Below are 24,707 nucleotides of genomic sequence, written 5' to 3'. Positions count from 1 at the left end.
CTGTCCCATCTCGATCGCTGCCAACTTCAAGGATGTTGCCGGCAGCTTTGACGGTGGCAATTGGGCGCCACAATGTGCTGCCCCTTCCCATGCAAGCAAGCACACCAGGAGGACGTAGTCCCTGAGGCGGTGCTGCCAGTTTCCCAGGATGTGTCATTTCCGGTGAGCCTGAGGCCCCAGGAAATGTAAGCCTGAAAGACGAACACGAAACTCCCTGTTCGAGAAGTCGGTCATATTTGAGGCAATGGAGGGTGCAGATGATTGCTGTTAGGCATCTGACAACATGAGGATAATAATTTAAACCAAAAAAAAGGCCCAAGCCCTGAGGACTAAACTAGTCAATAATCGCCAAAAGAGAGAACGGGCAGGAAACACGAACGCATCGAATACTCTTCCCTTCCCATCAATAGGACAAGAGTCGTCAAGACGCTCAAAAAGGACGAGAAAGTGAGGAAAGCTACAGTGTCCGTCGCTCGTACATCTCCAACCCAACTCACTTTCGACTCACATCGAGTTCGTGAGGCGCCTCTCATCACACACTGATGCGGCAACATGGAGCCTGCCAACAGCAAATCTCATCCTGCTCATCCCGCCTCCGTCCGTTCGATCTTCCTTCGCCCTCGTGATGCAGCTGCTAGAACTCGACTCGATCGCCAGCCAGTTCCCCCACCAAAGGTGACAAAGCCTCGAAGAGCTCGCTGTTTAGACCAGCCCGACTACCTTCGAATCTCAAAGACCAGAGAAAGTAACGACCATCTCGATCCAAGCTCAATCCTAGCGGACAAGTTTGCAGGTAGCAGACCTTTCCATAAACTGAACAGTGCTGATGAACGGCAGGAAGTCTCGATCAGTACCGAGAGAATGTGGAAAGCGAAAGCAAACACAAGCTGGACGAGGTTGAGAGAAATTTGGTTGGTGGCCTTGAGGAACTCACCGTCGACGTTGAAACACGGTTTCGCACTCTGGCCGAGATCGAGGAGCATTTGCAAAGACCGTTTGTGGCAGAGGCATTGACCAAGATCCCACTCGCCACGGATACCGACCAGGCCCCTAACGACGAAGTCCTGCTCAAAGACCGCATTTCCAAGTTTCGTGCGTTGCGGGAAGAGAAAGAGGACGTCTTGTGCATACTATGGAACGAATGGGAAGATATCCAATTCGATCTGCTAGGACTGGCCGTGGAGGCCCTCGGTAAGCAGTCGATCCAAGTTGCTCAGCTTCAAAATGGAGCCCTGAAGCCAGGCCAGCGTGAAAGGCTTGAGAAAACCATCGACTCCGCTCAAAAGATCCATGACGGGGTCTATCATCGCCATACAGCACTGGGGCAGGATCTGACAGGCTTTGAAGAGACCATGGGCCAAATCTCGAACAGAACTAAAAAGGCGGCCACCGACATGCAGCAAGTATGTGGCCTCCCTCCTCTTCTCACGGTCTATTTCGGGTTAACAGTCAATTGCAGCAATACAATGTGCAAAAGAACAAGCTATTCAAGGGCCTCATGCAGTCCATCGAGGAGCTTGCAGCATTGTGAAAGACAGTGGAGACGTCTCACTGTCTTGACCAGACCAGCGGGGGTTGCAGCACGTGGACGGTCCCCGGTCCCCGGGTTGACACTCAGGTGCGCGTCGTTATGATATTATATCGGTCTGGAGTGAGGTCATAGTTGCAGCAGCTGACCTAGTCCTGAGGATGAGGTACCAATGCACGGCCCGCGTTTCGCCCTCGTTTCGCCCTCGTTTTCTGAGGTCTTCGATATCCGCGAATACCCGCGCCATATTCGGTCGAATGAGCTCAATCCGGATCTCGGAACTGAAGCGGGAATTTTTCGGCGGAGCCTTGTTTTCTCTCAGTTGGGGAACGTTCCCACCAATCTCGTGGTGAAGGAAGAGATTCATGGTGTTGCTACCTGTGGCAACCCCCATAACCATCATGCTGGCGGAGAATTCTCGTCTGAAAATCTGCTTCAACCGCCATGTGATCGCCAATATCTGCCCCATGCGGTCGTCCTTCGCAACGATATCGGACGCCCTGATATGACCTTGTACTTTCAAAGGCGTACAGCTTTAGCGTTGAAAGTGGTAAGTCGCGATCGTCAAGGATTGGGGATTGGCAGTCCAACAACCAAACGGCTCTCTGGAATGTTGCATCCTCGGGGTACAAGCCTCGTTCCCCTACCCAAACCCTGCGAGAACCCACCCGAATACTGCGTACCTATCTATTGTCTGTTGAACTGCATTTTTCAAGTCGTCGTGTCCGCCCCTGCCGAGCAATATATGAGTCACGGAATTGCTCCTCACAGTTTCTTTGGCTCTTTCCCTCTTTCCATCCTTGACTTCTTTGCAGGCTGCTCGTCTTTCTAATCTGGGGGGGCGTAATAGTTTACTTGCTCTTGACTCACCAAGGCTTTTTCAATTACCGAACCGGTCGCCATGGCTCCTCCAGCTGCTGTTTCGCATCTCTCCCCACCTTCGCCGACCCTGGACAATACGTCGAAACTGGCCAAGGCTGGCACGGCCGCAATACTCGAGAAGCCTGCTTCGAATGGTCTTCCAGTTGCAGAGCTCGATGCCTCAAAGTTGACCATTACCCGCAACTTGAACCCCAAGAATGTGCCTGCCGCCAACTCACCAGAAGTCTGGTCGCAAAGCTGCACGACAGACCACATGCTCACTGCTCGCTGGACGGAGAAAGCTGGCTGGGAAGCCCCTGAGATTCGACCCTATGGGCCCCTCTCCATCATGCCCACTGCCTCAGTCCTGCATTATGCCACCGAGTGCTTTGAAGGGATGAAAGCATACAGAGGTGTTGATGGCAAGGTCCGGCTCTTCAGGGCCGACCGCAATGCAAAGCGATTCTTGCAATCAGCGGCGCGAATTTCGTTGCCTAGCTTCCCACCAGAGGAGTTTGTCAAGCTGTTGAAGAAATTCGTCGGCGTTGAAGCAGCGAAATGGATTGCTGAACCAGGATCATTCATTTACATTCGACCTACAATGATAGCGACGGCACCTGCTCTTGGTGTGCAGAGACCAAAGGAGGCGATGATGTACATTATCATGGTCATGTTTCCGTCTTTGGACGACCCAAGTTGCAAACCTCCATCTATCCCTGCTCGACACAGCGCCGGCAATAACGAATCAAAACATGTCGCAGCAAAGGGCATGCGCCTCCTTGCCTCCCGACATGACATGATCCGAGCCTGGCCGGGCGGATTCGGCAACGCGAAAGTTGGGGCAAACTACGGACCCTCGCTCGTCGCGCAGGGAGAAGCGCGAGCCCGGGGGTACGATCAAATCCTGTGGTTGTTTGGAAACGAATGCTTCGTCACCGAAGCCGGTGGGTCTAACTTCTTCGTCTTGTGGCACAATCGGGATACTGGACGGAAGGAGCTAGTAACGGCACCATTGGGAGACGGAGTTATCCTGGAGGGCGTCACGCGCGCTTCGGTGCTGGAGCTCGTCAGGTCTGGAGTCGTCGGGGACGGCGATGTGGACGTCATAGAAAGGAACTTCACCATGCACGAACTCCTCGACGCACAGAAGGAAGGCAGACTCCTCGAGGCGTTTGGAGCAGGAACGGCTTTCTTCATCGCTCCGGTGCAGGATATCCATTTCCGTGGCATGGATCTCGTCTTGCCGCTGGGACTGGGACAGGATGAAGAGAACGAGAACGGCGCAAAGACTAATGGAGCCGGAGCCGCGGGCTTTGCCCTGGCTGTCAAGAAGGCGCTGAAGGATATCATGTATGGGCGGCTCGAGCATGAGTGGGGCGTCGTGGTTGAAGAAGAGAAGGAGAGCGCCTGCGAATGAATGAGCGCTGAACACTTGTCTTTTAGCCTCTGCTTTCGTTGGTGATAATGAACTGGGACTGGCGCGCACGCTGAAAGTGAAAAGGAGCTTGGAAACGATAAAAAGAACTCCCGAGATGATGACGGTTGTCTTGATGGAATGACATTTGGGCCTATATATATCTTTTCTACATATTCTTGCTCATGCATCCTGGAAACGGACATGTATCGTTTCAACATGATTTTGACTTGAACTTTCTGAACTGTCAAATCTCCGGCCAGAGCGGGAGGGCGACGTGCTCTTGAGACTCTTTGCTTCGAGCTTTGTTTGGAGGATGAGCAAATGGAACCCGGACCTCGTAGCTCCTCGCAACATGTCCCATTAAACATGCACGTGTCCCCTCCTGGAGCCTCGCCTCACGAACTTTCTCCCTTTGCATCCTTCGACCTGCCTCCAGTGCTCTGCTCCGTCTCCTCCCGCACCTCCTGTGCTTTCTGACCCTCGACATCCTCGTCGCCGTCTTCCGTGAGAATGACTTTCTTCTGTGACAGTAAATCGGCCAAACTGCCGTCCTTGTGCATGTTGATCAGGATGTCGCAGCCGCCGATGAATTCCTTGTCGACGTATAGCTGGGGGATTGTGGGCCAGTCCGAGTATTCTTTGATTCCTGTGGAAATATAGACACCGGGTTAGCTTCCTGCCTTCCTTCCTTCATTGCGTCAAGTTTCAGTCCATAAACAAAGCTCGTTGGTCATCGCTTGCACAGACACCGTCATGAGTTTTGGAAATGTAAGGGGCGCATCTGTTATTTGAAGTGCTCTCGAACCCCCCCAAAAGAAACTGGGAGAGAACACGTACCACTCCTCAACTCCTCATCTTCCAAGACATTGAAGGCTGTGAATTTCCTGGGATCCACGCCCTGTAGACCCAATATCTGGATCGACGTTCGCGAGAATCCGCACTGAGGTGTCTCTGGTGTGCCCTTCATGAACAGCACCACGGGTGCCGACGCCACGGCTCTGTCGATCGCGGCGCGGACTTCCTGGGAGAGGAGCCGCGTCTGTACGAGAGAGGATGATACGCGAGGGAGGAGGGAGGCTGGAGTGGCGCATGGGGAGAGCGAGGCAAGGGCGCCGCGCAGGGCCTGTTTGCTGTGTTAGCTTCTCCTGTACCTCTGGCTGGAATGGAAGGGTGGAATGGTGATTACAGGTGCTCTTAACGTTCTCTGCAGCATTTTGGGAAGTTTGAGCGGGTGTGGTGAAGGAAGGTGGAAGTCTACGAGTACCCGAATTGGAATTACTTGTTGGAGAAAATTGGTCGATGGCGGCGAGGCGGCGTGGCGGCTCGGATGATGTCAAATGTTGACAAATGGGTCGATGGACACTTGACATCTCGCTTCTTGCGCTTCTTTCCCCAGATTTACACTGTATTTCCTCTCCCCGACCTCAAGTGGTGCGCCTTACAAATCCACGAATGGATCTAAATCCCGCCCAACAAGAAAAGGGAATGTAGACTTCAAGACTTTGGCTTCCTCCTCTTACAGATATCGCGAAATAAAAAAGCCCATAACGCCATGACCACGAACCCCACAAGCAGCGGCGAGCGCTTCTCCGCCGCAACCTATGAAAATGACGGTAAACACCACATCCTGCTGTCCGCGAGCGGTTCTGTCGCCGCGATAAAGATCCCCCTGATCGCCAGATCCCTCGGTTCCCACCCAAACGTGTCCATCCGTGTCGTCCTGACAGAAGCCGCCGAGCAGTTTCTGCAAGGCCAGTCGGCCGAACAACCCCCGCTGCGCTCCCTCCTGGACTATCCTGGCGTGGATGGCGTGTACCATGAAGAGGACGAGTGGGCGAAGCCCTGGGTGCGGGGCGACAAGATCTTGCACATTGAACTGAGGCGGTGGGCGCACGTGCTGATCGTGGCGCCGTTGTCGGCCAACTCCATGGCGAAGATTGTCAACGGCATCAGCGACGGTCTGCTCCTGAATGTCATCCGCGCGTGGGACACCACGGGTATGATCGACATGCGCAAGAAGAGGATATTTGTCGCGCCGGCCATGAACACCGCCATGTGGCGTCACCCGATCACGAGAAAGCACATCCAAGTGCTTGAGGAGGACTGGGGCGCCGATAAGGACGGCTGGATTACCATCTTGAGACCCACGGAGAAGGAGTTGGCCTGTGGCGACACGGGCGATGGCGCCATGATGGACTGGAGACAGATTGTGAGTTACGTTGACGAGCACTTGGCTCTGGGTATTCAAGATTTTTATGAGGTCAACGGCCAGTGACGACCGGAAGTGCTATCATGCGCCAATGGTCTGAGTCGTGGATGTGCATTCCTCCTCGGCCCTCCGATGAAGATAGTCTCCGAGCAAGCCGAGAGATATAACTCCGCCGGTGATCCAGGCTCCGTTCTTAAACCACCACCAACAATCCTTGACATCCTTCAGATTCACCCGTCGGACCATGGTTGCCAGAGCCAGAGCTCCACCGCCACAACTTCCGATGAAAAAGACCGGACCAGCTCCAGCAAAGTACCCGGCAGTGGCGAGAAGTCCAATCTGAGCAGCAGAGAAGACAGACAGAGCAGTCTTTGAATTGTGCTCGTGTGCTTGGGCGATCGACTTGATGCCTGCTTTAGCATCGTCCTTGATGTCCATGTAGGCATAGATCATGTCATAATTGAGGGTCCATGCGACACAGCTCGAATATAATGCCGCCGCAGCCGCAAGTGCGGCGGGATTGGAGACAAGGTCGATGCCTAGAGCCGGAAATCCCATTATGGCACCCCAGGAAAAGGTCAAGCCGAGAACAAATTGAGGGTAATGGGTAACTCGCTTTGCCAGAGGATACACAGTGACCAAAAGAAGGCTAGGAACTCCATAGTAGAGACACGGTAGAGGAAACTGTAATAGCAGAGTCAACCCAGTGAGAAGTTGTGCGCCTAGATATACAATGGCGTTTTCAACAGAAATAGCCTTCCGCGCAATGGGCCGTAGTCGTGTTCGTTCGACATGTGGATCCAAGTTGCGGTCCCAGAGATCATTAATTGTACAGCCGGCACCCCGCATGATCAACGCGCCGGTGAAGAAAAGTGCTGTCGTAGAGATCACCTCGAGCGGTGACGCCATTGGCAAGGCCATGGGCGCTGCAAGAAGTGTCGAAAACATGCAGGGGAAGAAGAGATAGTACGTCCCCGCGGGTTTGTCGAGCCGGATCAGTTCGGCATAAGGAATCCATGATGAAGGCAGTTTGGATACGATGCCTGTGCTGGGAGGTCTGTAGGTTGTGGGAAGATCCTGACTGAATGTGGAGGGCGAGGCTGGGGTGGATAGGTGTCGCTCATGGTTTGGGAAGCAAACCGTTGCTGTTGGTATGTGTCTTCGTCTTCGGTAAGCCGTTTCATGATGGAAGATCCTCTCCTGGTGCCGTCGGAAGCCACGGCCGGAAATGAAAGCCTGGCAGGAGAACCGAGAGGCCTGGCAAAAAACCTTTGCATGCGCTGGCCTCAATGTCCAAAACATGTTCTAGTCGGCTTCAGCTGTAATTTCGGGAAAGACTTTTGAGAGTTCTATAGCAAGGCTGAGAAGGGTTCAGGTCGCGCCGTCCGTTTTGGGTATAGCCTAGCCTCGCCAGCCGTTCTCCGCATTGTGACCATTTCCTGCTGCGCGTCGCTATTGCAATGTCGCACTTTTTGCCTGGACGAGGCCACTTGTGCCTGCGGCCTCCCTTCACATTCCGCTCAATGCTCTCTCACTCTTTCCACAAAACTCATTTCTCTGAAACCCACGGCGGCCGCAATTCACATCGATCGGGTACGCCGGAGACTGATCAACCATACCAAGTGCATTTCCCGTTTCACGCTGCGCTGCCGCCTCGGGCAAGAAGATGCTCTTTACCTCCGCATCATTTTTGTGGAAGAGAAGGTTTTACAACTGAGCAAGGGTAATTGCGCTCTCCTTGAAGCTTGCTTACCATGCCGTCCACACGACCCTGCGCGGCCTTCGAGCCCATTTCGCCGGACTTCGATTTGAACGCCCTTGTCGAGTCCCAGCCCAATTTCGAGTGGGTCGTGCGCATCCACTGCGACATGATAGATCACCAGGGCCTGGAAATTTTTGAAAAGTTGGTTCTCGTTCATGTCATTCTGGGCGGCAAGCCTCTCGTCATCGAGGGCTATGAAGGGCGATTGGACAAATGGACATTCGCATTACAGTGGCTTCGCGACAACTGCGGTTCAAAAGGTATGGTCCTGTAACTGCATTAGCCTGGCATATCGTGTGCTAACAGCCGTGTTTAGTCGAGAGTGCGCGAGATCTCACCAAGAAGGCCAACGTCCCCTTGTCCATCGGCCATTATTTGAACAACATGGCGTTATTGACAAATCAGTGGACTCCGCGGAACTACAAGGACCCCGAACGTCAGCGAATGTATCTCAAAGATATTGATTGTCCGCAGCTCTGGCAAGACAAACTGTCCGAAATCATTCCTCCCGGCGTGTTCTATCTCAACGAAACAACAGGTGATGTTGGTGGATTTGGAGCCGTGGACGAAAACGACCCTATGAGACCGGGTACGAGGAAAGGTAGGGGGATTGCCAGAGCTGGAGATCTGATGAGCAGCCTTCCAAAGGAAATGCGCGCAGAAAATCTCATGTGCTATATCGGCCACGAGGGCACCTATACGCCCGCCCACCGAGAGATGTGCGCAAGTCTTGGTCAGAACATTATGGTCGAAGCTTCTACCGGCCTAGCTGAAGATGGCAAACTTACGAAGCCGGGTTCTTCGATCTGGTTCATGACCGAAAGCAAAGAACGCGAAGTGGTTGCTGAGTACTGGCTTTCCCGCCTTGGCCATGACATTGAGATCGAAAGCCATTTCGCACAGGTCAATGCGTGGAAGAACGCACCATTCAAGACGTATGTTGTCGAACAGAAGCCCGGCGACTTTGTCCTTATTCCTCCATTGGCTCCTCACCAGGTGTGGAACCGTGGTACTAGAACTATGAAAGTCGCCTGGAACAGAACAACCGTTGAAACTCTTGAAATGGCAATGCATGAAGCTCTGCCACGAGCAAGGATGGTGTGCCGCGATGAACAGTACAAAAACAAGGCAATCATTTACTACACCATGCAGAAGTACTCAAAACTCCTTCGACAGGCAGAGAAATTCAGGCAGAAATCCATAGGGCTCAAACACAAGTCGCCTTATGACGCGAAAGTCCGGCAACTAGAAAAGGATTTTCGCAGACTGCAGGTTCTGTTCACTGAAATATTGGTGTCAGAAAGCTTCCTCCCTGATCGCGCCGAGAAGAAGATCGAGTATATCCCTTATGACAGCAACATTACTTGTTCATATTGCCGCTGCAATATCTTCAACAGGTTTCTCACATGTCCCACCTGCGTAGAGAAACTGGCGAACGGCGAAGAAGACACGTACGACATCTGCATGGAGTGTTACGCAATGGGCAGAAGCTGCGCGTGCATATCGAAATTGAGGTGGGTTGAACAGTGGCCTTGGGGAGAACTGGTGCAAAAGCACGAACAATGGCGACATCAGATCCTGCAATATGAAGCCAACGTGACTGAGAAATCGCCCATGTCGCTCAAGGTTGAACTGAATAGGCTCGGGAACAAAAGGACCCTGGCGCAGATCTGTCAGCTTGAGTTGGAAAGGAGGCCGTTTCGTGACATCCGACGTCCGCCGTCTCCTGTAACAGGTGACGATCGCGAAGAAGTGGAGGAGGTGGACGCAAATGGCAATCTCAAGAAAAGGAAGAAGATCAAGCGAACCGACAATTTTCTAAGGAAGCATGCTCGATGCCATGTTGACTTCCACTGGGAACCCAAGTGGAAACAAGCCGCGTGTACACAATGCACTAAAAGCTATTGCTACGGCACCCTTTTTCGAAGATTCGACATGATGCCACAGGATATCCTCGCAGATCCAAACTGGTTGTGTCCGAGCTGTCAAAACATGTGTGGTTGTCGTCAGTGTAGGATTAAGCCCGGTTACAAGCCTTACATGCCATCTAGCACTATCCTTGGCCATAACACAAAGGCAATAGCAGACCCCCGATCGGTAGAGAGTCTCGTGGACTTCAGTTTTTCGAACATTGGCTGGATTCAGAAGGCAGATGATGATTATGGCGATCAATCGCGTCGCCTTCAGAAGCGACGGAAAGAGGCAGAGGCAGCCAAAGCTACGGGGCCTGAGCTGGGTGAGCACTATGTTGACGGTGATCAAGAGATGAATGACGGGGTGGAAGATGGTATTCTTCGGCTGGCGGAACAAGAAGGCATACCGATTGATCCGGCACTGGCAATGACTGCTACATCTGGGTCTCCCGCAGAAGACGACGATGAATACGACGAAAACCCAGAAGGATTGAAGATGGGAGAAGAATCGACTCCTCGTGACGCTCCTGCGCCTCAATATGCTCTTCCTGAAGGTGGTGTTATCCGAGACGTTGAGCATGCCTACGAGCAAACCGAAGCTATTACATACGACTACCCTGATCCAGAGATCGGTCATCATATTCCTGTCCCAGTTGAAGAAGAGCAAACAGTCGTGCCTCTTGGTTATGCCCCTGCCGGCGCCGATGATAGGGCAAACATTGAAATGGTGGAGCGTAAACGCAAGCGTGCGAAGCTTGATGATGGTGACCGCGCCTACACTTACAAGAAGCCCAACAGTGAGAGGAAAGGGGCACGGAAGTCGCTCATTATGAAGCAGCCTCTCCCGAGCGAGAGAGTCGAAGAAATGGAAAGGTTGGCACGTGCAGCGCGACAGGCCTTGAATGGACTGGAAGTTCCTGCACCAGTCATCAGTTCTGATCTGCAAGCTCTCAATGCCGCTGAAGGAAACCCTCAAAGTGTGCCCAAAAAGGTTCGACGAGGCGTTGAGCATGTTGCGGTAGAACAGGATGATGAGTTCATGCCTGGTCGATACCGTGACCGCAGGAAACGGGCCGCAGATGGAACCCCTCGACCGCCACCTGACGCAGAAGTTACCAGAAGGCAGACCCGGATGCACAACACTCATTACGAAGAGCCTTCGGAAGACGAGTTCAGTGACCTTGTTTCTGAGCCTTCTTCTGAGCGTGCCAATTCCATGAACAAGCCAACAATGAAAGCAGTCAGGTTGGACAAAGCCGACCTAAATTTTGATTCTTCAGTATCCTCGGATGACGAATCAGCAGCAAATGACAGCTCTGCTTCAAGCCCCCCTGTTGAGGGTGGACCAAGTGGTCTCGAGTCAGCGCCACGAATAGCCATGAAAGCTTCCAAATTGACTGTGGCGCATAGTGTTCATCCTGTATCGGTCACAAGCCCTCCAGCCGAGCGAGGTGAAAGATCGGTTTCGGCTGTTTCATCAGCATCGCCTAAGAAATCGGAACTTGCCAAGTCGACCTCAACTGCGTTCAAACCAGGTCAATCAAAGGTTGCAGCACAAGCACAGGCGAACCGACGGGCAAAAATGGCAGCGATTGAGTGGGTGGAGAATGAAAGCGAAGACCTGGACGATGCTTGGTCTCAGGACTCATTCAAGAACGAGCCTGAGTCGGACAATAAGGCCGCTAACCCAGCGCAGACGGAAGTCGCGCTACCTGAACAGCAAGCTGTTTCGCCTCCCAAGCAGGTCATGAGGCACGACAAACAGACAAGTCACACGCCGCCCGCAGCGAAGTCCGCTATTGTATCGACCGTGAAAGCCTCAGCTTCGGAGTGGCTGGACAGTGATGATTCGGACGATGAGATGGAGGTCCGTAGGCCAGGCCAGGCCTGGGCTGCCGTTAATAGCGGGGCGGCGAGCGCGAGTCGAGCTGGGGCTTCAAAGCCTGGCCATGCTGACACAGGCCAAAAAAGGCGGGGAAGGCCACGGAAATCCTCTTGATTATGGTTGTATACCAAGCTGGGATGGAAGCATGTCCAGAAGAAGGCTTCTGTGCGAAGGTGGAAGAATCTGATATTGGGGCTACAGAGTGCTGGTTGTATGTTCGAGGACTGTCGTGGCTTTGCGAGTGGTTTTTGGAGGTCGGAGAGAATTGACTTCGAGTATCTCGTACTGAAATGACTTTGACGAGGGACGCATCGGATGTACAATGAGCTGAGGCGAGAGTATCATGTAGTGTTGCTGGGCTCTATTGTACACTAAGACGAGACGAAAACGAACTCAGACCGTGTCTCTGCCTAACAATGTGACGGCAGAGTTCATATTCCTGCCGAGACTCTCCGCCCCCTTTTCTCCTGTGGTGAGCAAGGCTGGCAAGGCTGGCAAGGCTGTAAAGTTCGGAGTTTTCGGGTCACCAATCCCGAGCGAGGCGAAAGTGACATCGACGGGACAAGGCTCCGAAATTCATCGTTTTTGTTTCGAAATCTGACATATTTCACATTCTCAATACTTTTTCTTCTCCGCAACTCTCGTGGATCCTGAGCGTTCAGGCCATGGAGAGCATGCGCGTATTCCAGTGCAGTGCTGCCCTGCGACAGCTCTTCTTCGAGGTGCGTTCGCCTGCCCTGCGCCGTGCCATGCACCAGAGTCGAGCTCCTCTGCAGCAATCGTTCCGCACAAGACCATTCCTAGAAGCTCAACGAGCTTTTTTGAGACGGTCTACACATACCCAGCGAGCTATGGGCACCTCCTCTTCCCCATCTGTTCAAGCGTTCCGAGCAGCGAGAAAGCAACCTCTACGGCGAAATAATGTCGTCGGCCGACGTAACAACTCGACTTCCAACTCGACTTCCGGTTCCACCGCGAACCAGAAACCATCCCTCAAGGAGCGCCTGAAGACCATGTCCCGGGAATACGGCTGGACGGCGGTGGGCGTCTACCTCGCGCTGTCGGCGCTGGATTTCCCCTTCTGCTTCCTCGCGGTGCGCATGATGGGGACCGAGACCATCGGGCACTACGAGCACGTCGTGGTCGAGACCTTCAAAGCGATCGTCAAGTGGCCGCTTCAGGGGTCCCAGAAGGCAGAGATTCCCGCTGATGGAGCCATCAATGAGGCCACCGAAGTGAAGGAGCTCGAGCAGCACGGCGCTCAGGGAGGGAGGATCCTAGAACAAGAAGAGGAGACGAATGATCATGGGTATAAAGCTGCACAGAAAGCGAATCAGGGCGAGGATGCTAGTACGTGGCCTCTCTCTGCTTCTTCCCCCCCCTCTCCCATTTCCTTGTGCCTTCCACCAACGAAACACTCGAGCGAGAGAAGCTAACACGATGGGTTTTTTTCCCACTCGCCAGGTATATGGACCCAACTTGCGCTCGCGTATGCGGTCCACAAATCTTTCATCTTTATTCGAGTTCCTCTCACAGCTGCAGTCCTACCCAAGGTTGTCAAGACATTGAGATCATGGGGTTGGAATATCGGAAAGATGCCACATCGAAAAGCTGTCGGTGCAGGGGCGGGTATCAATACCAAGGGATCAAATGTCAAACCGGGCGATTGAGATGGAGGGACATATCGTTCGTTGTTTTGGGAGGAGATTTCACCCCCTTCACTCATCTCATTTTCTGGGGTCGACAAAAAGGCTTCCTTTCCCTTCTTCATGTGGCAGGTATAAGTTAATGTACAAAAACACCATTTCCGATTCTACCTCTTCCCATCCTGTTCCGGTCCGCGATCAATCAAACCTCTGCCCCTCCAAGGGATCTCTTGTTCCCTCCTTCTCCAATAACTGGACTACGGTTCCATCCTCCATTTGTAAACTCCACTCCAACGTCTCGAAATACCCGCCCCGGGACCGCCGCAGACTGACAAACTTTGTCTTTGCCTTTCCCTTTGTCCCCTTGACCCAAAAGCTGATGTCAATCGTGCCCTGCATGGGCGACAATTCGCCGCTGATCCAGGGCATTTTGCTCGCGAAGTAGATCTCGTCGCCCAGCAGCTCGCGAGCGTGGTCGTTGGTGCGCAGGGCGTAGAGGATCGAGTTAACGGTCGACGAGGAGGACTTTTCGTAGTTGAAGATGGCGAGCGAGGTGATGGTCACGAGCACGATGAACACAGGCAGTGTCTTGAGCCAAACTGATATCGGCCGCGGCAGGTCAGGCAGGGCTCGGTCGGGACGGCGGGCGAGAAGCGGGCCTGAGCCTTCGCGCGGTGGAGGCACGAGGGGGCGCACGATTCGGTCGGCGTCGATGCGTTGCGGAGAAGGAGGGGAGGCTGACGTCGAGGATGAGTATGACAGCGCGCGGTATACACCACTACTGAGTCTGGGGGCGTAGGAGATCGAGGAGAGGGAATCGCGAGCTTGGTGCGTGTGTCGTATCGAGTGCCGGAGCGAGAGCGGGAGGCTGTGAAGCTGCGAGAAGCTGTAGTGGGAGGGGGCAGTGAGGAGCTTTCTGGCGCCCATGGCGGCCCTTTGAGAATGCTGTACGGGCCCGGCCGGTGTACTTGCAGCTTGTGCAGTGAAGACGCAATTGGAAGTGGACTGCGATGTCAGTGCATGCCTGCGAGGTAATGCTCGCACCAGAACTAGAAATGGTGATACTGCGGAGAGTCGAGATCGGGGGTCAAGCGTGACTAGCCTGTTTAGGTCTGGTGCATCCTCGAAGAGAACAGCCTCTGTCGATGTGTTTAATATGAATCACTCCTCAGTCCGTACTCCGTACCAGTCGCATTGGTTCGACTTCAAGGCGCTGCTGCCGACGATTCTGGACTAACATCAGGGTCTCTATTCAAAGAGTTGCAAATCAGGTTGTTGTTGATTTAGTTTCTTCTGCATTGATTCGCTGAAATAGGCGCAGCATGTGGTAACTAGCACCATCAACCCTATGATTGAGTAACAGTTCGAGCCGTCACGTCAAAATCCACCCTATTGCTCCTGTCTGCTCCTGATGCACTTGGTTGTCCTTGTTGTCCTGTCAACACCATTTTCTGACTGTCATTACTTTCCTCCTGGTAGCGCCCTTACATCTAACAATTTTCGATCTCTTCCATGCTGCAGTTGAACAGTCGCTGACTGCCCCAAAAAAGAACCCCCCTACAATGGGATAAAGCCGTCTTGTTTGCTGAAAGTTTGCTCTTTCTCCATGGGTCCCACGTCATTATCATTGTCATAATCAGGGATCATGGGAGTGATGGAATCGGGTCCACTGGATTTTGCCTTTGCTTGAGGTCCCGCAAGATTGGAAGGTGTCTGAATACCAGAATTGCTCGACGGCAATGCAATCTCACTAACGTCTGCTGGATCAATATGAGTGTGCAGACATTGGGTATTGTAACAGATAGCAAATCTAGCATACTCACGGCACTGGCGGAGATGACGATATCGACAACTTGCGCCTCTCTCGCACCAGCCAAAAAGTGCAAAGTCCGAACATGCGGCTGCCCAAGGCTCCACCTGAGCGTGGGAAAAGGGACAATTGGATCGATCGCATCTTCTAGCAAGGAAAAAAGTGCACGTTGGTGTGGTCTTTGAGGTAGGGACATGGCTGAGGTTCCAGTTCATGCCTCGGAGACAATGCCGGTTTTGCAGGACAGAGGGGCATAAAGAGACCTTGATTGGGTCGTGGACGTGGAGACACTTGATGCCACGCGAGCAATATCCTAGATAGAAGGGTGAGTATCTCAAGCGTCAAATCCTGCTCCTCCCGTGGGCCTTAATACCGCTGAGACTGTATTGCTGACATTGGCTCGGCTGGAAAGTCGGCATGCTTCTTTTGGTCAGTACTGGGGGCGCGTCTCAAAGGTCCCTAAGGTGGCCATGTGGAAGAGCTGTACAGACCTAGGGGTATTTGTGAGTCCCTGTTGCTGACTGTGAAGGGACGCATGCTGGCTGTGGGTTATTGTCTGGTGTGGCTTAACTGTCTAAATCGGCGTTTGAGCGGATTGAAGAGTTGGATCGAGGGGTTCAGTTCGTTAGAAGCTACCAGTTATCAGTCTGCCTCCCGATGGTGAGTCTCTGACTTGATCACCAACAACTGAAGGATCTGCAAAACTTGAGAGTGCTCATCTAAACAGGGTGCATTGACATACGTTCACCTTTTTCAGAGACCTGCGTTTGCTGATCACTCTCCGAAACTGCCAGCTGTCCAAAGAGGTTGGCCATCGACGTCAGCGAGCCATTTTTGACGATAGTGGTGTCGAAGCCCACAACATTTGTCCACTCTTTCGAGTCTCTGGCTGCTAGCCAGTTCAGAAACCGAGACTGTGGCCATTCCAGAGCTTGCTTCAAAACACCAGAGGTTTTCTGTCTGACGACAGCGATGAACGATGACTTGGGATATGGACTGACACCTTCGGAATATCGCACTCTGGTGTGTCGTTTGACAGTTGAAGACTTGTGCCGTTGAGAACCACTTTTGTCCTCCGAATAGCCAGCATGTACATGAGGCGCGTCCTTGCCAATTTCTATCCAATCTATGATATTGTCAACGTCGCGTCGCGCAACCTTCGACGTCAGTGACGTACTCTAGGGTTGATCTATGTCGGGGTCCATGTCAGCTTCACACAAATTTTAGTTGACCACGGCAGTCAAAGGATGGCAAATAAGTAGAGTGAATCATGGAGGCGAAGAGTTTCAAGGAAGAAGAAGAGAATTAGACTAGAGAAAGCCTCTCTGTGAAGGTGTGATCACAGTGAGAGGAAGATAGTGGACAAGGCTGCGCTAGTCCCCTTTGAATGTCAGCCTCGAGCAGGAATGTTTGCCGACTGGTCAGCCTTGTTCTTGACTTGCTCCACCTATGCTGTTGAAAATTGGCTCGGAGCTCTGAGACACTCAATGCACAAGTCCCCTCGAACATCGCTATAAGACAATGTATTCGTCAACGCGAATTTAACGCCCGACCTTGTCTTCTATCAAAATGCTTCAGCCGCGGATACCTTTCCGGTCACTATGCCAAAAATGTCAACTTTCATCCCCTAGTTTGCGCAGGACCTACGCGCAGGTGCAAGCCATCGACCCTGTGCGCACGAGCGGCTCAGTCCCAGAAGCTTCCCTGACCGACCTCCCCCTCGCTCAAGCTGACGATCGAACATCACTCTCCAAATTTGAAGTACGGCTGCGGCGATACACTCCTCGAACGCCGGGCATACGCCATCTGGTCCGTCCGTTGAACGAACATTTATGGAAAGGCCGACCGCATTTTCCCCTCACGTTTCCCAAAAAGGGCCATGGGAAAGGAGGCCGAAATCATACCGGCCATGTAGTGGTCCGACACCGTGGAGGTGGACATAAGAGGAGGATACGAATTGTTGATTTTGCGAGGCGTACTGGCGGAAAGCATCTCGTCGAGCGAATCGAGCATGACCCGGGCCGTACTGCGCATATTGCCCTTATCAAGAACCTCCAGACCGAGGAGCGGAGTTACATTCTAGCGGCAGAGGGACTGCGAGCCGGGGACACAGTTGAGAGCTACCGGTCAGGATTGCCACAGTCGCTGATCGACGAAATGGGCGGACATATCGACCAGGGTGTCCTAGCGTCCAAAACAGCTCACAGGGGCAATTGTCTGCAGTTAGGCATGATCCCTGTTGGTACTCCGATATTCAACATCACTCCGACGAAAGGCGACATTGGGAAGATCTGCCGAAGCGCAGGAACACATGGGATTATCATCGGCAAGGGAGAGGATACGGTGCAGAAAGAGATGATGAAGTTGATTGGTGACAACGGCGGCATGGACTTGTCCACGCTGAGCGTGGATCAGTTGAGGAAGTTCGAGAAAGCGGCCAACTATGTTACAGTACGCCTTTCCAGCGGCGAGGTTCGACTCATTGACAAAGATGCTGTGGCAACTATCGGGGTTGCAAGCAATGTCAACTTCAAATATACGTCGCTGGGGAAGGCGGGTCGATCGCGATGGCTCAACATTCGACCAACTGTGCGAGGTGTGGCCATGAACGCAGCAGATCATCCGCACGGTGGCGGTCGAGGTAAATCCAAGGGTAATCGCATCCCTGTGAGCCCGTGGGGAGTCCCTGTAAGTCTTCTTCTTTCACAGTCTTTGTTCGACAATGCTGACCCATCATCAGGCGAAATCTGGCTACAAGACGCGAGACAAGCACAAAGTCAATCCTCTTGTGGTTACTCAACGTCCCAGAAACCAGGGACGACGGAGAAGAGGGTATGCATAAATTAGGACGTGTATCAATATCCCTTGGCATAGGCACACTGTAAATGCACGATTCTCTGGTACAGGCTCACCTTGGTTGGGCACTCTGGCAATGTTGTTCTCAGGAAGCAGACCTTTTAGCAGATTCATTTTCACTCAGCTCGCTCTCCATGTCGGAGCCTTGAGGGCATCAAGCTCTGGTCTACATACCTGTATATGCAAATGTAGATTCTCAGCCCATGTTCGTATCAGCCCACATGCTCTTGGTGGTTGCCACTAAGCATGTTCAGCTGCTCAGGTCAACTGGCCAAGAACTGGCCCGACTCTTTAGGCGTAGTAACGCTAGCCTCCGGGGGCTCCAAGTTACTACTGGATTGCTGGACTCACCCACCGAGCATCCCCCGTTCCCCCGGGCTGTGTGCGTGGCGCCCCCTTAACCCCGATCCTTAGTAATCTCCAGCCCTTCCTGTGCCTCGCGGCCTCTATCACGGGGGGCAGAGTGCTAGGAGGCTTGGTGAGTGGCAATTCCCATATCGCAGAGTCTCTAACCCCCGACAATGAGGTCCAGCTCAACACACATCTTGCTCTAGCGGCCCCAATTCATGGCCTTACCCAAAGTCAACTCCGATACTTACGTATCTTGTGAATGTCCTTTACGGAAATGGACAGCTAGCCATGGACACAGAAACGGAATGGCCACAACAACTCTTTTCGGTCCCAAGAGCAAAGCGCCGGTCTCGTGTGCAATCAGCTTGCCAGAGATGCAGGAGACAGAAACTGAAGGTGGGTTGAGCGCGCGCTGCTGCTCGCGATACATCGCTGACCGAAATCGATGGCCAGTGTGATCAAGAGCGACCTTGTTCGTTGTGCTTGAGGTCCGAGGTTCCTTGTATTTCCGAGTCTAGGCAAAGGTTGGTAGCGCATATCTCTCCTTGTGGACTTTCCAGAAAACAATATCCTCGTGAGCTAAGAAAGAGCTATTCGAATTCAGGCGCAAGAAAGCGTCAGGACTCCATTCCCCGGATGCCGATAATGGCGAAAGCGAGAAACAAAACGGAGTTGTCCCTCCAGCATCTCTTCATGCCACCAGCGCCTCACCACAGTCACGATTCAGCCATGGCGAAGAGCAAGAGAATGGCTCTACTCCTGGCCAACAAACAAATAGTCCGGCGAAAGTCAAGGCGCCAGTTAGCCTTGACCGACTTTCGGCAACAGATCCTGAAGCCTACAATCAGAGGATTTCTTCAGCAGGACTGACACAGGAGGTCGGTTCGTCGAAATTTGGTGTGGATCACGCGGCTGATAGCGACCCCAGATCATTGACAACTTCAGCCCTGAGATCGTCCTTGAGAGCTCTACCTCTGCGCTCCCCGGCGGTGTGGGTAGTTCTCAAGGGGTGTTCGGAACATCACAGGATGATATTACAATGGAACAGCTGCTGGGCCTCGAATTGCCTTCGAAACGAGTGACAGACTATTTCCTGAACGCCTATCTCGACGCCGTCCATTGGTTTATGATGCTTTTTCATGAGCCAACGTTTCGATCGTCCTATGAGCGGCTGATGGCTTCGAGGAGATTTTCGCGGGCCCGGTCGAACCAGGTGATCTTCATCCTCCTGGTACTCTCCATAGGCGCACATTACGCTTCGGATGACGATGTGCAACAAAAATTTCCTACCTTCCAGCTGGAGACATTCCGAAAGCTCTCTCTCAAAAAGGTTGAAGATAGCTTGCACTCTTTGTACGATGCTGCGGAACTCGAATCTGTCCAAGTGTGTGTCCTTCTTGGGTCATACTATGTCTATCATGGTCGCCCCAACCTTGCATTTGTTATTCTAGGTGCCGGACTCAGATGTGCCCAACTCATGCTGCTGCATAGAGAATCCGCCTGGCGGGGTTTGTCAGAAATTGCAAAAGAGGAGCGCAGACGGGTCTTTTGGGCTCTTTTTATTTTTGATCGGTAAGAAGGTGATTTGGACAGCCTGGGCTTCAACTGAAATCATTTTAGATTTGCTGCTACAATATTTGGTCGGCCCTGTGGCATTCCAGTTGGCGAAATTGATATCAAGACACCAGAGAATATTGGCGACACCACCGTCCAGCATCCGTCCTTCCGCTCGACTGCAACCATGCCGGATGGAACCGTGGAACCAGTCACCACGTTTGCCTACTTGAAGTACAAAATCAAGTTGTACCAGATATCTTCGCCTATCATCAGTGACTTGTATTTTCATCGAAGTTCTAGTGTGTCGGAGCTGGCACTCAAAGTCTATCGAATCGACAAAGAGCTGTCCAACTTCTTCAGCGCTTTACCGCCAGAGCTGAAATTGGAAGATCTGTGTCGAAATACCACCGAACCTGTGACTACTAATAGCCGGCCTTTTATGCTTCAGGCGCTGGCTCTCCAAATTGCGTACGATAATGTACAGATCCTTTTACACCGCCCGTTACTCTCTCAAGATCTGCGAAACTTCAAGACAGAAGCAGCCACGTCCGGACCTCAGGGGTCGACTTACTCCATCGGACAGATCGACTTTGCTAATGACACCAAACTGTCGCATAGACATGTCCATGAAATTCTACTTGCCAGTAGAGACAATTGCTGGGAGTCTGCAATCAGGTCATCCAAGCTTGGCCAGTATCGCCAGTGCTTGATATCTGCACGAGATAGTCACGCCGCCGCATTTCTCGGGATCAACCTTTTCACGGCTGGCATGGTCCTGTGTGTCGTGGCTCTTTCACGACCCCTGTCCTCGGAGGCGCAAATGGCTAAACAGGCTGTTGCTCGGATCATGTCACTTTCGCGATTCTTATCAGGCAGGGCTCTTCTCTCTGCGCAAACGTCAAAGATTTTGAAGGACCTTGTTCGACTGATTGGAGAGAAGGAGATTAAGGCGATGCTTTCAGAATCCGAATCCTCACAAAACGTGGCCATGTCGGCCGGTTTAAGATCTAGAGAAATGGCAGGCTCCTCCTACGCTACAACTGGTCCTGCCTCCGGAGATCCGGAATACCCTGACGAGGTTGCTCCGAACCAAACTACGACGCGAATAGATGACGAATCCGCTCCCTTCACAATTGGCCGAGTTGGGACTTCGATGGACGATTTCGACTTCTCCGGCTTCGAGAACATAGATTTCAATAATGGATTACTGATCATGCAACAAGGTAGGGACTACTACTACCTTCGTCTCATTTTGTTCGTTTGAAACTGACAACTGGCACAAGCAATGTTTCCGGAAGTGTCTGGCCCGGATACGGAGAGATTAGCTAACGACGGAATGGAGCAGAACATGCCACAGTACGACGCTGACAATTCTTACGTCCAAACGGGTGGCAATGACATTGGTCTCTTGGACGCTGACATTAGCATGATGAATACGGTCGGGCAGACCTGGCTTTGGGACTCTGCCACATGGTGATCGATGTGATGATCCCAGACACTGCTGTGGCGATTTGGTCAGCATCAGAAGAGATTTAAGAACTCCTTGTGACCAGTCAGGCAGCCGAGGAGCACTCCATGAAAGAGATACAAAATCTCTTCAGCCTTGCCAGGACTACTCTTAACCAGTCCTGGGCTATACCAATTATAGAATAGTTTTAATCACGTGGCCTCGATACTCGCTGAATTCGGAAAATCTTCATTTATTAAGTAATACTAACGAGCTATGTAGCTCCGCAATCAACAACATCGCTAGTATTCTAGTGATCTAGAGAGCCTATCAGGTAGAATAGTCTTATAGCTCTTAATTCGTTGTAGGACTACTAACGAAAACGTCTAGGAAAGTTGATTGAGGGCTTAGTTGGATCGCACCATTTAAAGATGACAAGGCTGTGATTCGGGTAACCTTCCCAGCGGAACCGTGTTTCAAAAAGTTTTGTGAATTGCACATTGAAAAAGTTACAACTGGAAGGATCTCCCTCACCAAAATTTCTTGCTGGCTTTGTTTTCTCCATCGTTGCGAGAGCAAGCTCTGTCAAAATGGCCAAAACCAAGACAAAAACACACTCGAAACAAAAAGACATCCTCCGCTCGACAACCTCCCCGCTCGTGAAAAGCACGCCCAAAAGGTCGCAGAAATCGATCGAAGATCTCCTCACCGAGGCCGCAGAACTCCTTGAACAGTCGCAGCCAGAACTTGCGCTCCCGCTTGCGGAAGAAGCACTGAAAAGGCTTGAAGTGGAACGGCAAGAACAGCGTTCTTCCAAAGGCGATGAGTTCGATATCGACGACCTCCTCGCTTTGGCTGCACAGGGCGTGCCGACCCTGCCCTCTGTCCTTACGCTGAATGCCGAAATCCAGGTTGCACTGGGAGATGTCGTGTCGGCGCGAAGGAATTTCACACGCGCAACACGGATTGATGAAGACGGGGCACTCATATCCGCGGAACCGTGGCTTTGGCTCGCGCAGCTATGTGAAGAAGGCGGGACAGAGAGTATCAGATACTTCGAACACGCGTGTGAGGTGCTCAGGAACGAAATCGACGTCCTTGAAGAAGCGGCTAATGAGATGGATATTACTGGGTCAGACGGGGACACAGGCACAAAGAGGGTGCTTGACGAAAAGAAATCGAAGCTAGCGGATGCGCTCTGCGCTATGGCCGAGGTCTACATGACTGATCTGTCGTGGGAGAATGACGCCGAATCACGCTGCGAGTCCCTCGTCACCGAAGCCGTGGCCGTGTGCCCGGAACATCTGAGTGCCGGAGTGCTACAGACCTTGGCGAGCGTGCGGATCAGTCAAGAACGGATAGAAGATGCCCGAACGGCATTGAAGAGGAGTCTCGACATCTGGAAGGACGCGGCCCCGTCCGCCTCTGAAGAAGAAGAAGCAGCAGGTCTCAAAGAGAAAAACAAAGATGGAGAAAGCAGCAGTGTTGTTGTCGGGGCTGATAATGACGGACGAAAGCCTGACTTCGCAACCCGCGTCTCCCTCAGCCGTTTGTTAATGGAGGTCCAGCTCGAGCACCTCGCCATGGCCGTCCTGGAAGGCCTCGTCCGCGAAGATGACCAGAGCATTGAATGCTGGTACCTTGGCGGCTGGTGCCAAGTGCTCGTCTCGCAGAAACCAGACACCACCATTTCTCCAGAAGCTAAGCGCAAGTGCCTCGAGACCGCGAGGCAATGGCTGGAGAACTGCCTCAGGCTGTACCGCGTGCTCGGATACGAGGATGAGAGACTCCGCGAGCATGCGGTCGAGTTGGTCCATGGGTTGAAGAAGGAGTTGCGGGTCGAAGGGGAGATGGACGAGGAAGAGGACGATGCATGGGAAGATGTCGGTGAGCAGGATGACGAGGATGATGACGAGGATGATGATGGAGATGTCGAGATCGAAGCCGATGGCGACAATGAGGTGGAAAGCCATACTGCTGCAAAGGCTGCAGATGGCGATGTGGAGATGACCTGAATGCTTTCGACACCATGAGCGGACCAAGACATAGACGATAAAACAACCCAGACGACTTTCGTGACGAACTCGATCGATCGTCCGATGAGATTCAGGACGGCAACTTTGCGTTGTGATCTTTATTAATATCTCCAATGTCATCTGAATCTCTCCCGAGAACAAGTTCACTGCCAGCTAGTTCGTTGCCTTGAAGATACGGGCAAACGTTTCTCTCGGCGTCTCCTGCTTGAAGTCAAAGAGGCCATTATCCAACTTCCCAACCCCGTCCGCAACACCATATCCACTGGCCAACAACGGTTTGATGCTAAACATCATCTCGGAAAAATCGTCCTCGTTCACCCTGGCTTGTTCTTCCAGTTCCTTCGCCTCAGAGACATCCACCCAGGTGATTTGGTACTTAACCCCTCTGGTCTGCTCCAATTCGGCGATCAGATCTTCAATTTTGCCTGTCCAGCCTTGCACCCGCAGTGTGCGCCCTGGACCGTCGAAGGGAATTCGTAGCGAATCAATGGTGTGCTGCGCGATGTCGGGGATACTCGTTACACCAATCCTCTTACCAGGTTGACCATGCAATCTTGCTGTGAGCTTCTGATGGTCAAACCCGTAGAACTCGTCCAGCGCCCACTCTGTAAAAATACCCGTGACCATGAGGGTATATTGGAAACCAGGTGCGTGGGCGGCCTTGCCACGTAAATAGGCCCTTACAGCTTGCTTGTCGCGAAAGTAACGCAAGTCTTGAATCTGGCGCTGGGAGATATCGCTGTTCCATTCTGAGGCGTACCAATGCTTTACGCCAGCGGAGACGGCAACCTCAACCATAGCAGGTTGCAAGACCATCAGGGGATTGCCAACTGCAGATATGACGTGCGTGAAGCCTGCGCAAATGGTCAAAATACAGTCATGGTTTGGAAGGTTGAACTGCCTTATCCGGACCTTGATATGATGTTGCCTCATAGAATGATCCAATGACAACTTCGACATCGGAATTGCTGAATTTAGTGGCTCTTTCGGGGGTTGCGAGAATGGCAATGCGCTGGAATTGGTCTCTTTGGCGGACAAGTTCATCCATGAGAGGCTTTCCTAGAGCGCCGCTTGCACCGATCAGGAGGACTGAAATGTCTGCCATGTTTGGTATAGGTGTTATGGTGTGCTAGATATTGATACTTTCAGTATCCTCAAATTGAATTGAAGTGGCCATATCGAAAGCCCAGGAAGAAAAGCGCCGTATTTGAACCTTTCGCTGCGCCCAAAACGCAGTTGACGCAATAGCTGTCATCTTCTGCGAGGTAGAACCACCTCGAGATGAATTGATAACGCGAGAGAAGCCACATACCCTGGGTTCGCTGACTTATCCAGGTGTGAGGTTGAAAGCTAAGTTGTGACCGACGTACCGGCCAATTACGGCCTCACTCCTGGAGTCGAGTCACGTTTCTTTCCCCATTCGGTTTTT

At 52.4% G+C, this 24,707-nt stretch overlaps 13 protein-coding genes across 13 annotated transcripts; 8 read left to right on the top strand and 5 right to left on the bottom strand.

The window, feature by feature from the left end:
• Positions 1-552: 552 nt before the first annotated feature.
• On the top strand, positions 553-1,531 carry Z519_08329 (uncharacterized protein; the record flags this gene model as incomplete). Its single annotated transcript, XM_016766057.1, has 3 exons — positions 553-793; positions 838-1,403; positions 1,460-1,531. 3 exons carry the CDS (start codon positions 553-555, stop codon positions 1,529-1,531), a joined length of 879 nt encoding a protein of 292 aa, XP_016618102.1.
• An 898-nt stretch (positions 1,532-2,429) lies between these two features.
• Z519_08328 (uncharacterized protein) lies at positions 2,430-3,806 on the top strand (the record flags this gene model as incomplete). Its single annotated transcript, XM_016766056.1, has 1 exon — positions 2,430-3,806. The coding sequence occupies one exon, from the start codon at positions 2,430-2,432 to the stop codon at positions 3,804-3,806; it is 1,377 nt and encodes a 458-aa protein (XP_016618101.1).
• A 395-nt stretch (positions 3,807-4,201) lies between these two features.
• Positions 4,202-5,019, bottom strand: Z519_08327 (Grx4 family monothiol glutaredoxin; the record flags this gene model as incomplete). The annotated part of the gene is made up of 3 exons (XM_016766055.1): positions 4,202-4,452; positions 4,644-4,929; positions 4,993-5,019. The coding sequence occupies 3 exons, from the start codon at positions 5,017-5,019 to the stop codon at positions 4,202-4,204; spliced, it is 564 nt and encodes a 187-aa protein (XP_016618100.1).
• Positions 5,020-5,358: 339 nt separating this feature from the next.
• Positions 5,359-6,081, top strand: Z519_08326 (uncharacterized protein; the record flags this gene model as incomplete). The annotated part of the gene is made up of 1 exon (XM_016766054.1): positions 5,359-6,081. One exon carries the CDS (start codon positions 5,359-5,361, stop codon positions 6,079-6,081), a length of 723 nt encoding a protein of 240 aa, XP_016618099.1.
• A 15-nt stretch (positions 6,082-6,096) lies between these two features.
• Z519_08325 (4-hydroxybenzoate polyprenyl transferase) lies at positions 6,097-7,199 on the bottom strand (the record flags this gene model as incomplete). Its single annotated transcript, XM_016766053.1, has 2 exons — positions 6,097-7,096; positions 7,156-7,199. The coding sequence occupies 2 exons, from the start codon at positions 7,197-7,199 to the stop codon at positions 6,097-6,099; spliced, it is 1,044 nt and encodes a 347-aa protein (XP_016618098.1).
• Positions 7,200-7,769: 570 nt separating this feature from the next.
• Z519_08324 (uncharacterized protein) lies at positions 7,770-11,689 on the top strand (the record flags this gene model as incomplete). Its single annotated transcript, XM_016766052.1, has 2 exons — positions 7,770-8,037; positions 8,094-11,689. The coding sequence occupies 2 exons, from the start codon at positions 7,770-7,772 to the stop codon at positions 11,687-11,689; spliced, it is 3,864 nt and encodes a 1,287-aa protein (XP_016618097.1).
• Positions 11,690-12,240: 551 nt separating this feature from the next.
• Z519_08323 (uncharacterized protein) lies at positions 12,241-13,245 on the top strand (the record flags this gene model as incomplete). Its single annotated transcript, XM_016766051.1, has 2 exons — positions 12,241-12,925; positions 13,040-13,245. The coding sequence occupies 2 exons, from the start codon at positions 12,241-12,243 to the stop codon at positions 13,243-13,245; spliced, it is 891 nt and encodes a 296-aa protein (XP_016618096.1).
• A 174-nt stretch (positions 13,246-13,419) lies between these two features.
• On the bottom strand, positions 13,420-14,148 carry Z519_08322 (uncharacterized protein; the record flags this gene model as incomplete). The annotated part of the gene is made up of 1 exon (XM_016766050.1): positions 13,420-14,148. The coding sequence occupies one exon, from the start codon at positions 14,146-14,148 to the stop codon at positions 13,420-13,422; it is 729 nt and encodes a 242-aa protein (XP_016618095.1).
• A 630-nt stretch (positions 14,149-14,778) lies between these two features.
• On the bottom strand, positions 14,779-15,227 carry Z519_08321 (uncharacterized protein; the record flags this gene model as incomplete). The annotated part of the gene is made up of 2 exons (XM_016766049.1): positions 14,779-14,981; positions 15,041-15,227. 2 exons carry the CDS (start codon positions 15,225-15,227, stop codon positions 14,779-14,781), a joined length of 390 nt encoding a protein of 129 aa, XP_016618094.1.
• Positions 15,228-16,600: 1,373 nt separating this feature from the next.
• Z519_08320 (uncharacterized protein) lies at positions 16,601-17,873 on the top strand (the record flags this gene model as incomplete). The annotated part of the gene is made up of 2 exons (XM_016766048.1): positions 16,601-17,719; positions 17,772-17,873. 2 exons carry the CDS (start codon positions 16,601-16,603, stop codon positions 17,871-17,873), a joined length of 1,221 nt encoding a protein of 406 aa, XP_016618093.1.
• Positions 17,874-19,277: 1,404 nt separating this feature from the next.
• On the top strand, positions 19,278-21,059 carry Z519_08319 (uncharacterized protein; the record flags this gene model as incomplete). The annotated part of the gene is made up of 2 exons (XM_016766047.1): positions 19,278-19,810; positions 19,859-21,059. 2 exons carry the CDS (start codon positions 19,278-19,280, stop codon positions 21,057-21,059), a joined length of 1,734 nt encoding a protein of 577 aa, XP_016618092.1.
• A 773-nt stretch (positions 21,060-21,832) lies between these two features.
• On the top strand, positions 21,833-23,257 carry Z519_08318 (uncharacterized protein; the record flags this gene model as incomplete). The annotated part of the gene is made up of 1 exon (XM_016766046.1): positions 21,833-23,257. The coding sequence occupies one exon, from the start codon at positions 21,833-21,835 to the stop codon at positions 23,255-23,257; it is 1,425 nt and encodes a 474-aa protein (XP_016618091.1).
• Positions 23,258-23,431: 174 nt separating this feature from the next.
• Z519_08317 (uncharacterized protein) lies at positions 23,432-24,383 on the bottom strand (the record flags this gene model as incomplete). The annotated part of the gene is made up of 2 exons (XM_016766045.1): positions 23,432-24,132; positions 24,191-24,383. The coding sequence occupies 2 exons, from the start codon at positions 24,381-24,383 to the stop codon at positions 23,432-23,434; spliced, it is 894 nt and encodes a 297-aa protein (XP_016618090.1).
• Positions 24,384-24,707: the final 324 nt, after the last annotated feature.

Source organism: Cladophialophora bantiana (assembly GCF_000835475.1).
Source record: "Cladophialophora bantiana CBS 173.52 unplaced genomic scaffold supercont1.12, whole genome shotgun sequence".
NCBI lineage: Eukaryota > Fungi > Ascomycota > Eurotiomycetes > Chaetothyriales > Herpotrichiellaceae > Cladophialophora > Cladophialophora bantiana.
The sequence above is the reverse complement of the archived record's forward strand: the minus strand, read 5'-3'. Positions and strand labels throughout refer to the sequence as shown.